Here is a 12,378-nt window from a genome sequence, read left to right as displayed (position 1 = left end):
TCACACTTGAAATTAAATTTTTTTTCTTAGTGTTTCAGTTTTATGGGGATAAAAGTTTGGAGAATGCTGTTTGTAGCACAGCTGTGTACCTTTCCATTTCCATCTCCAAATCATTCCCTTGCAAAATCTCTGTACCTCCTTTAAGATCATCCTTATAGTTGACAGAAGATCGTCAACTTGAAATATTAATCTTAGGTGGAATCTTATTCAGCCGTTGGGAGATCTGCACTGTCACTTCCAGGAAAGGTAGCCTCAACACATGCCAGTCAGACAGGCCTTCATCTGAAATTGGGACCTGGTGGGCAATATACCAACCAGCAAGAACTGCCAGCCTATCTGAGGCAGGCAGTTCTTGCATGCAGCAGCATCTAGAAGAGGCTGTGTCTGCTTTTGTAACTACATAACCCCAAAGCCCCAAAATTATAGAGAATCCAGGACAAATGTAAATTGTTGTTGGTGGGGATCTCAGGTTGGTGTTATGGGAGTGGTGGGAAGTAAGTGCTAGGTAGTGGCTGAGCACATGAGTCCTTAATTGGCCTCAAATGGTATCAGGGTATGAAGGTCAACCATGAGCCTTCTTGACCAGAACTTAAACTCTGGTTAATTAGCCACTTTCTGGAAGTGGGTGCCAGGTCTGTGAGCAGAAGATTCCACTCCACTCTCTATTTCCTTGCACAAATGCTGACCAATCTACTGAATTTTTCCAGCTTTTCTTTTGTATTTATTTCAGATTTATAGCATTTGCAGTATCTTGCCTTTGATTTTATCTTCGAGTCATAGAGTTATACAGCACAGAAACAGACCCGTCATTCCAACTTATCTGTGCCGAACAAATATCCAAATCTAATCCCATTTCCCAGCAGTTGGGCCATAGGCCTCTAAACCCTTCCTATTCATATACCCATCCAGATGCCTTTTAAATATTGTAATTGTACCAGACTCCAACCCTTCTTCTGGCAGCTCATCCCATACACACTCCACCCTCTGAGTGAAAACATTACCCCTTAGGTCCCTTTTAAATCTTTCCTCTGTTACCTTAAACTTATGTCCTCTGGTTTTGGAGTTCCCTACCCTGGGAAAAGACCTTAGATATTCACACTATCCATGCCCCTCATGATTTTATAAACTTTTAAAAGGTCACCCCTCAGTCTCTGATGCTCCAGGGAAAACAACCCCAGCCTATTCATCCTCTCCCTATAATAGCTCAAACCCTCCAACACTGGAACATCCTTGTAAATCTTTTTGGAATACTTTCAAGTTTCAGAACATCTTTCTTATACCAGGGAGACCAGAATGGAATGCAGTATTCCAAAAATGGCTTAACCAATGCTCTGTACAACGCAACACAACGTGACATCCCAATTCCTGTACTCGATGCACTGACCAATCAATGCAAGCATACCAAATGCCTTCTTCAGTATCCCATTGACCTACCACTCCACTTTCAAGAAAATATGTCTTCTTAGAACTTCTCTTTGGCCAATTTTTAGGTCATCTGTCCTAATATCTCCTGATGTGGCTCAATGGCATGTTTTGTTTTATAGTGCCTATGAAGTACTCTGGGACATTTTATTACATTAGAAACATCATTTAAAGACAAATTGTTGGTATTTATACACTGAGCCAGTGAGGAGGTAAAACAAAAGAAAATTATTTAAACAACAGACACATTGATTCATAAATACTCTTACTGGAAAAGAAGACTTTAATCTTTGTATTGTTTAATTGTAGCTCAGCTGTTCAAAAAGATCAAAATTTCTAAAAATACATGCATTTACATTATTTGTAAAGAACACCAGTACTCCCTTATTTTGTTTCAGGATTGATTTTGCAGGTCAGACATCTAACTGGACTCCCCCAATTTGGAAAAATTCTTGTAAGCAGTAGTTATCAGGAAATAAAGGTCTATTGCATCTGACTTTATACATCAAGTTAAATTAATAGAAATTGAGACAACTTTACTCTGCAAAATTTCCATTGTTACTTCCTATAAACACCACTCTATATTGTTAATATTTGATTTTTATTTATTTCATGTGAATGTAAAACCACGAGTTTTACAGTTTTAAAAACAACAGTCAGATGTGTTTTGTATATTTCTATTATTGGCCATTGTATCACTTTTTCAAACACACTCAGTAGATATGTATCAAAACATTTGTAGAGTGTCTGATACCAGAATAAACGCGTAATAGGGTGATAAACATCTTACAAAGAAAAATTTCAGATTCTGGTTTGTGTTTGCTATTCTGATGACTGGGTTTAACTAGAAATCTGAACAAATTCTGGCTGTTACGTTTTCAGTATTGTTTTGTTTATTGTGGGTTATGGTCTTGTACCTACAAAATTTCCATTAGGAGATCGAAGAGAATTATATGGATGACATTCCTTCTAGTAATCATGAAAATGCATGCCCAAATCTATTATTTCTCTTTACAAAGAAGTTCCTTTTAACACATTGTTGAAATGAATTCCCTTTGCTATCTTTAATTCTCTTAGTGTGTGTTAAGTCAAAAAGTGTTTTATAATGCCTGGGCATGGTATGGTACAGACTCCCCAAGGAGATGATAGGAAGAAGTACTGTTATTTCAAATGCAAATTTAAAACAAAAAGTTCTGCAAAAGATATTTGGGCAAGCAATTGTTTAAACATTCCAGTCATGTCATGTTTATGAGGAAAATGGTGATTATTGCCTATTGATTCCTATTGTTACATAGTATTCCATCTGTGAGCAAAAGGATACATTTACTGTAGCATTAAGGTGATTTTCCTGGCAGAGATAGAAATGAGATACCTTCTGTTGTATAAGGCTCCTTCTCAAAGGGCTAATGTTGTAGTCTGCATTAAGCTCCACTCAACCTAATAATGTGATCAGAACTCAAATGGAGAAAGGGAAAACTTCTTAGGATCTCAAAGTGGACAACTGGTTATCCTGCATTTACCAATAGTCTTAGTAACAATATCTATCCTGCTGAAATAACTTGTACCTAATTCTAATTATGCCATAAATGACATCTAGTTGAAGACAAAAGCCTCTTGTCAGCAGTGATTTCCCTGTCCTATTTTAGACCAAGTAGTTCCTGCAGATACAATTAGAAAAGTTGATAGTGGCAGCAATTAACCCAACCATACACTGATTGTGGGTGGCCTTGCAGTTTTATACCGCATAGTAGAAGTCAGTGTTATCTGAATATTTGATTTAGTTGGACTAGAGAAACCTTCAATATTACATCTCAGCACCATGTCAAACTTGAACATAATTCTACATGTACCTGGACATCTCAGACTTTATTAGGGATACAAAAATAGTAAACTTATTGTACTCTTGCCCATCTTCAACTTTCCTAAGCTTGCAGAACAATCAGTGTAACTGTTGGGAGGGCAACCCAAAGCAATATAGAAGCGTCACTGGTATATTGATATGCAATTATCCTTCTGTAATTGCTGAGATCAGGCACTTGTTGCAAAATGCAAGAAGATCACGCACGAGCAGCTTGAATAGATTATTAACGTGAAGGTTGTTACCTCATTGCATAGCAGTTTGTAGCATCATACAGCATGATGAAACCTCTCCGAATTTATTATTTTAACTACCAATTGTTCTACTCTACTTTGGTCTCATGTTTAACAAGGTATGATTCAACAGTCAGTAAGAACCATAAAAAATGTATATACATGCCACTATTGAAGTATGCTAGGTGCAAACATTTATTACAATAATTACTGATTAAGTGTTCTAGAAAGTATATTATCACCTTTCATTGAAAAGAAAAATAAAAACAGATTTATTTAATGTTCCTTACATAAACATAACTATTAATGATAACGGAATGATGAAAAGCACCTAATAATTGTATAAAATTTTAAACACTACTGCATTATAAGAAATACGTCACTAACTGCACATTTTCTAACTACACTGGATAATAAAAGAGCACCCATATTGATTGAACCATCTATGTTTTTGAAAATTCCTTTTATGCATGTAAATGTTAAAAAAAAGTGATTTTTTTTCCCCAGGTCCCTCAGACTTGAAAGTGAAGAAATTAGTGTACTTAAAATTATGTAAGGCTCTTCAGTACTTTCTCCTGAACAGTGCTTGGAATCAGATGTATTATTCTACTGGGAAACACTGTTCTGGAAAGGCAAGGTGGTTGAATATACAGTTCGTTTCAGTAAAGGCTGCACTGGTCGATAGTTGTCCACCATATTCTTTTGCTTCTCACCAGTGGATGTGTAAAACAAACTGCGAAACGTAGCTAACTGTAAAGAAAATATAAATTATACAAGTTAGCACAACTTGTTAAGATTGCTGGTATGTGATGCAAAATGGCACCAACAATGAAGGTTAAAAACATGTGCCATATATCAACTGGGATTGTTCATGGAAAAGTTTGTCTCTCATGATTGTTTCTCTTTAATAGAAGATGATGTCTGGGGTCTTTCATAGACTATTTACAGAACTAGCGAACCTAATAAACTTTTGTAAAGATAGTAACAAGCCTGCAGAGATTAAACAATACCACGTGCACTCACAATCTGGTCAGATACACCACACTGATATTTGGTAATTTATTGCCAGGGGTAAAATTTAACCTGTCGCAGAGGTTCCCTGCTGCACCTCTCACACATAATCAGTGTAAACAGAAGCAGTCCTTCAGCCATTACACACTATTAGACTTGCATCTAAATGAATGGATTATGTCCTGCCACTGTGGGCCAATCAGAACAGGCAGCAGTCTGTAGTCCCACAAGGACCACCTGCAGCAGTGGTTACTGTTGCAACAATAAGTGGTCTCCAGTATCTGAGTCCATGATGGGACAGAGGTAAGGCATTCAGGTGTGTGTGGAGAGAGAGAATCTTGATGGAAAGGCCCAGTAATGGAGTGGGGGAGAAGGTTTAGAAAGAGTGGGGGGAAGAGGAGGTGCCCAATGGAAGGAAGAGGGAGCCCTTTAGTATTGAAGCTCCAAACAATGGATTAAATTATGTTTTGTTAAATTGAGGTTAGTTGTAAAGCACTTTCTGTCTGGAAGGACAGTCATACAGTCCAGGTCAGAAGTAAGGTTTATGGTTTCATAGCTGTTTTTATGATGTGAGATAATATAAACTTAGGCTAACAAAGGTGAAATAGTTCAAGATAAATGTCTTTTACTCGAAAACATAGCCACGGTTTGGTGTGTAACAGGCCAATGTGTATTAGTGCATATAGTTGTTTTGAATGTAAGATTTGTTTAGGCATCAAAAAGTTATTGTCTAGTCATCAGTGGTTTTTGTGATTACAGGATATTGATAGGTTTCATGATATTTGGATATATCAGTTGGTGCACTTGGGATGATATTAGATCACTAGGGGGTTACACTAAATATACTCAATGGACATAGAAATTACACGTGCCACCATATCAGTAAAGATGGAAAATGCTGGCAATTTGATACACACAAAAGCTGTTACACATGAGTGATCTTACAATGTGACTGATGCATTAAAAATGAATCAGGAGACAGTAGGAAGCGATGTCCCTAAGACGGTAATTAACAAATAAGCTTTCAAGCCATGCCTAAGACCTTATAGAATGATAGATGTATTAATAAAAGGTTAAATTGGGTGAGAATTGGTTGCTTAAAAATTGGTAGTTAGTTATCAGAGGGCTGAGCATCTAATGAGAGCTTTAGTTCAGTTTACCAGTCCGTTAAAAAAGTGTCAACTTGGACTCTGTTTAAAAACATTTGTATTCTGGTGTATAATTTCAGCTGCAAAGAATGGTACAGTTTAATGTAAAATGTTTCAGGATATGATTACCAAATTCTTTTTTTCCTGAATGTGATCCTGATGACCAAAAGAAGAATAAAGTAGTAACCCAGGTCCATATGGCTACTTCAACAAAGAGCAAATGAGGTAAAGCTGTAGTACTTTGATTACCTTACAAAAGCAGAACAAGAAGAAAACTTACCTCAGAATTGGTACCTGGTGGTTATAAAATGGATGAAGGTTTGGACAGATTGCTGTCTTAAGATAAAATTTATCAAAAAGGTGATTTGTTGATTGCTTATGAGGTTTAGCCAGATTTTTGACAAATTTAAAAAGAAAGAAAATTGTACTGTGGAAGAGTACATATGGAATTCAGTAGGTTTGTATGCAAGAATGAAGAAATTTTATTTTGAAATTCCTTAATCTGCTGGCATTTAAGTTGTTGAACGGTGCCAAAGTATCAAGTATGGATAGACGTTTAGTTTTGACTGGGCTTATAATTGTGGGATAAAATATACAGTTCTAGAAAATAAATGTCAGAAACACTCAAATTCCTTTTGGAGTATTTAAATAGGACTGGAGGGGTAACTTTTTCACACAGCAGGTGGTGTGTGTATGGAGAGCTGCCAGAGGAAGTGGTGGAGGGAGGGACAATTACAACATTTAGAATCTATCTGGATTTGTATATGAATAGGAAGGGTGTAGGGGTATGTGGGCCAAATACTGGCAAGTGTGACTAAGTCAGATTGGGCTGTCTGTTCAGCATAGTTGAGTTGGACTGAAGAGTCTATTTCTGTGCTATATGACTCTATGATAATATTGGACTTCTCCTGCATTCCAATTCCTCTCACTGCTCTCAACCTTGAGGCTGGATTGCAAGTGACCACTAATTTTGCACTTAAGCACCTCAAATGAAGATCAGGATAAGTGAGTCCCTTGGAAATGCCAGGGGTAGAATGCTTGGGGGAGTTTAACTTTTAACTGTAAGGATCAATTAAAAAGTTTTTCTTGAAATTAATGTGCCCAAAGTTTTTGGTGAAATTGGGTTTCTAAATGCTTGCCCAAAACAAGTTATATTTTTCCTAAGAATCAAATTCAGAAACATATATTTTACACTGAGTGATCCTAATGCTGCAAGATAGGCAACAGATTACCTTCATGCAAATGTCATAATATGAACAGAATACACCTTGGACTGATTGTAACAAGGTTAACCAGCTAGACATCATAGAATATGAGTTCCCTGACTGGACCAGATTAACAGACCCAATCAGGGAGCCCTATCTGACATTTAAAAAGGGTGAGTACAGAGATACTGATACTCTGGTGCCTAACTATGCATGAAGCAGTACTACAGTCAAGAGCTGTTCATGTACGAATAAAGGATGAGTTGGTGATGGAATACTGGGTTCTGTGGAGTTATTTCAAACCCAAGGTCTGATTCAACTCCTGTTCCAGCTGTGTACTATATGATTCTATGGAGGGAACTGGCAAATCATATTTATCTGAATAATGTGCAATGTTCTGTGACCATCATGGTTAAAAACAAAACCTGATGACACAACATTAACGAGTTGCAAAGGTGAAGAGTCAGTAATAAGCTTTGGGAGTCTTAGATGCACCATCTATGTTGCAAGTTGTCGGCTGTTATGAACATACAACTGAAAATGAATGACATTAAGGGGTTGGATGGTCACTCACAAACAACACAATATCTCTGGAAGAGCCAAAATACAAAGCCAATTTAGGAAAAAAATGTTAGGGCAGGATCTTCTACTCCCCTCAGTAACATGGGTAAAGGTGAGAAAGTTGGGAGAACAGTGCAAAAAATGGAAAATAATTGGTATTTATACTTTGTGTTATGGAACAGGCCAGAACCCCTCAAAACATCAAGAAAAGTAGACCAGACCCTAACTTTGCTAGTTGTTTTAAGCAGGCGTATAGTGGATATTCCAGGAGTGATGCAGCTGGCCCAACCACTTAGTTTTATACTAAAGAGAATTTGCAAAATTACCAAATGAAACTCAAACAAAAGAGAACAGAGTACAGAATAACTTAATCTATCCAAAAATGCAACAGATTATCCCAAGTTAATGATGCTCTTCAAAATACTTGCAACAATCCCTGTAAACACTCCTTGCCAAAAAAAAAGGAAACATCAAACACAGGGTCTTACAGGAGAGATGTCAGAGAGAGGGAGGATCAGCATGGACCTGCTTCTTTGGGTCCAGCAGCTTCAAAACTGACTGCTGGCTAAAACCAAACCAAACCAAACCAGAGAAAAACTAAGCTAGGAGAACTGGCCACTCCTCCTTCACTGTACAAGCATTTCTAAAAGAAAACTTGAAAGCCTTTTTACTGATGCAGTATCTGTTAGTTATAATCAAATTGGCCCTAAAACCCATCCAAGCCAGACCTCTCGGCAACTATGCATTTATGTCCCTTCTGAAGAAAAAAGGACAATGTAACCTTGTTAAAGGAGCAACATCATCACATTTGAGAAAAAGAAAATTCCCAAGAAAGAGTTATTTCTATACGTTTGCTTCTCATTAGCAAAACATGCCTAATTTATATATCACTTAGAAATCTCTTCTCCTTCCCAGAGGAATTAGATGGTGAAAACACACAGAATGAAAAGTCAGACTGGTTACCTGATAGCAGTAAATTGCCACCTTCCACCCACACTCCCCTCTCTCCCTCACGACCCCTTCCAGGTCTTCATCAGAACATCCCAGAATGCCTTATAGACACCATTCTCATCCAACTTTTCTCAATGCAAGTCAGCATTGACTAATCACCAGCTTTGCCACATCATTTGTATCATTGTTAGTCACAGGTGAGGTGCCTGAAGACTAGAGGTTGGCTAACGTGGTGCCACTGTTCAAGAAGGGTGGTAAGGACAAGCCAGCGAACTATAGAACAGTGAGCCTGCAATTTGCTTTTGCCAGGTAGCTTTGAATGAAGGGACATGCACATTTCCTGTGCATCGACACAGGATGCACGTTATGGTTTTTAGCTTCATTTCATAGCACTTTGTGCTTACTTGAAGGCTGTCAGCTTCTGCAACTTGCACTGCTTTTTAATGTCCGTGTCAATGGTGGAGCAGGCATTGGATAATGAACAAAGATATGGCAATTTACAAAGCCAAGGCTTTGGCTGAGTTAGAAACAATAGTAGTTATTTAAAGAGCTGAATAGAAAATGAGTGGGAGAGCTGAAAGATCATCAGGACACAAGAACAGCAACACAAAACAGAATATGAAGAATTGTAATGGGAATGAATGTTGCTGAGAATGAGGGGTTTGAGTTATAATGAGAGGCTGGATAGTTTAGGACATTTTTCACTGGAGGGTAGACAGTTGTGGGGTAACCTTATAGAGATTTATAAAATCATAAGGGGTATATATAATGTGAATGGCAAGAGTTTTTTTCCCAAAGCATACTTTTAAGGTGGAGGTGTATACTGCAGATGCTGGGGATTAGAATCAAGGTTAGAGTGGTGCTGAAAAAGCACAGCAGATCAGGCAGCAGCTGAGGAGCAGGGAAACAAAAATTAGACATTTTGGACAAAAGCCTGATTCCTCATTCCTGGTGAAGGCCTTTTGCCCGAAACGATGATTTTTGTGCTCCTCAGATGTTTCCTGACCTGCTGTGCTTTTCCAGCAGCACTCTAAACTTATTGCATATTTTTAAGGTAAAGAAGGTGGTTTATGTAAGGATGAAGTGTGAAGGCTCAGTTAGGGAACTTCAGAGTTATACGTTAACCAGAAAAGATCTAAAGAAAGGGCTAAGAAGAGCCAGGAGGGGACGTGAGAAGTTATTGGTGGACAGGATCAAAAAAATCCTAAGGCTTTCTACTGGTATATCAGGAATAAAAGAATGACTAGAGTAAGATTAGGGCCTATCAAAGATGATAGTGGAAAGTTGTGTGTGGAATCTGAGGACACAAGAAAAGCACTTAATGAATACTTTTTGTCAGTATTCACATTGGAAAAGGGCAATGTTAGTGAGAATACGGAGATACATGCTATTAGATTAGGTGGGATTGCGGTTGACAAAGAGTAGGTTTTAGCAATTTTGGAAGGTCTGAAAATAGATAAGACCCCTGGGCTGGATGGGATTTATCCTCAGATTCTTTGGGAAGCCAGAGAGGAGATTGCAGAGCCTTTGGCTTTGATCTTTATGTCATCATTGTCGACAGGAGTAGTGCCAGAAGACTGGAGAACAGGAAACGTTCCCTTGTTTAAGAAGGGGAGTTGGGACAACCCTGGTAATTATAGGCCAGTGAACCTTACTTCAGTTGTGAGTAAGGTTTGGAAAAGGTGATAAGAAGTAGGATTTATAATAATCTGGAAAGGAATAATTTGAATAGGGATAGTTAACACGGTTTTGTGAAGGGTAGTTAGTGTCTGACTACCTTATTGAGTTCTTCAAGAAGGTGATAAAGCAGGTGGATGAAGGTAAGACGGTTGATGTGGTCTATATGGACTTCAGTAAGGCATTTGATAAGGTTCCACACAGTAGGCTACTGCACAAAATACAGAGTTTTGGGATTGAAGGTGATTTAGCAGTTTGGATCAGAGATTAGCTAGCTGAAAGAAGAGAGGGTGGTGGTTGATGTGAAATGTTCATCCTGGAGCTCGGTTACCAGTGGTGTGCGGCAAGGATCTGTTTTGGGGCCACTGCTGTTTGTCATTTTTATAAAGGATTTGGATATGGGCTTGGAAGGATGGGTTAGTAAATTTGTGTATGACACTAAGGTAGGCAGAGTTGTGGGTTACAGAGGGACATAGATAAGATGCAGTGTTGGGCTGAGAAGTGGCAAATGTGAAAAACTGTGAAGTTCTCTTTGGAAGAAGTAACAAAAGTGCAGAGTACTGGGCTAATGGTAAAATTATTGGCAGTGTATATGAACAGAGAGATCTCGGTGCCCAGGTGCATAAACCCCTGAAAGTTGCTACTAAGATTGAGAAGGTTGTTAAGGAGGCGTTTGTTGGCGTTTAATGGTCGGGGTTTGAGTTTCGGAGCCACGAGATTGTGCTTCAGCTGGACAAGGTAAGGCCGCAGCTGAAGTACTGCGTATAGTTCTGGTCACTGCATTCAAGGAAGGATATGGAAGCTTTTGAAAGGGTTCAGAGGAGATTTATTTACTAGGATGTTGCCTGAAATGGAAGAAAGGTTTTACGAGGAATGGCTGAGGGAATGGAGGCTGTTTTCATTGGAGAGAAGAAGGTTGAGAGGTGACTTAATTGAGACATACAAGATAATCTGAGGGTTAGCTAGGGTGGACAGTGAGAGCCTTCTTCCTCGGATGGTGAAGGCTAACACAAGGGGACATAGATTTAGGACAGATATCGGGGTAGTTTCTTTACAGAGTAATAGGGGCCTGCCTGGAACTGTAGTAGACTCGCCAACATTAAGGGCATTGGACATATACCGATATTAATGGAACGGTGTAGGTTAGATGGTCATCAGATTAATTTCACAAGTTGGCGCAACATCGAGAGCTGAAGGGCCTGAACTGCGTTGCAACTTTCTACGTTCTACATGGGGGCAATTTTTTTTTTTTTACACACAGTGGTTCGTGGGTAGAATGAACTTCTAAAGGAAGTGATGGATATGGCACAGTTACAACATTTAAAATATATTTAGACAAGTACATGAATAATAAATGTTTAGAGGAAAATTGGCCAAGCGCAGGCAGGTGGGACAGTTTACTTTGGGATTATGGTCGGCATGGACTGGTTGAGCTGAAAGGTCTGTTTCTATGCTGTATGACTCTATAAATTATCTTGTGACAAAGACATGACAAAGATTTGAAACTTTGCCTGTCGGGTGGGCAATAAAGACACAAAGTGGCTGCTTCAGTATGTACAATGGGTAAAGTAAGTTAACATTGTTTTCTTTGGAGGGGGAGTAAAATTGTTTGAATTTGCATTAATTTTCTCTTCACTGATTCAATAATGCCACCAGTCTGGTATCAAATTACATTTTATGAATGAATATTATAAATTATGGCCTCAAACAATCATGACCATTATGTTTTTTGCAGTAATTATCTCATCATGTCAGCGAAGCAAGTGTAATTGGATGATAACTTAAAGTATGCCACCTGGTCTTGGTATTTCTTAAACATTCAATAACAATTACTGGAAGAGTACATTTCAGAGCTGCCGCGTTCACATACTGAATTGTAAGCATGGGAAGATATTGTCTTTGATAATCAAGGGTGCCTATTTTGGGAGGTGGGGGCACTAGATCCCAGCCAGACTTCCACTATCCTAATACAACATGAATACTGACTATATACCACACATTTGGAGAAATCCTTGCTTAAGGTATACAAGATGCTAAAGGGAATGCACAAAGTAGACCAGGATATTTCCTTTTGTTGGGTAATCTTGAATGAGAGGTCAAAGTCTTAGGTTAAGGGGTAGAAGATTTAAACCAGAGATAAGAAATTGGTTCTCTCAAACAGAGAGGATGGATGCCAGAACATGAGTAGATTTAAGGAGACGATAGACATTTTCTTCATTTGTTAATGTGTTGAAGGGCTATACAGTGGGCAAGGAAGTGGAGCTAAAGGTTAGATAAGATCATCCATGATCATACTGAATGGCAGAGCAGGT

At 38.5% G+C, this 12,378-nt stretch overlaps 1 protein-coding gene across 1 annotated transcript in view; it reads right to left on the bottom strand.

Annotated features, from left to right (window-relative positions):
- Window positions 1-1,682: 1,682 nt before the first annotated feature.
- ca5a (carbonic anhydrase Va) overlaps window positions 1,683-12,378 on the bottom strand; it is a 40,267-nt gene continuing 29,571 nt past the window's right edge. Inside the window, exon 7 of the mRNA XM_060838059.1 lies at window positions 1,683-4,263. Coding sequence (XP_060694042.1) covers window positions 4,120-4,263 — 144 coding nt within the window. The 3' untranslated portion in view covers window positions 1,683-4,119. The remainder of the gene's footprint in view (window positions 4,264-12,378) is intronic.

Source organism: Hemiscyllium ocellatum, chromosome 17 (genome assembly GCF_020745735.1).
Source record: "Hemiscyllium ocellatum isolate sHemOce1 chromosome 17, sHemOce1.pat.X.cur, whole genome shotgun sequence".
Taxonomy (NCBI): domain Eukaryota; kingdom Metazoa; phylum Chordata; class Chondrichthyes; order Orectolobiformes; family Hemiscylliidae; genus Hemiscyllium; species Hemiscyllium ocellatum.
The sequence above is the reverse complement of the archived record's forward strand: the minus strand, read 5'-3'. Positions and strand labels throughout refer to the sequence as shown.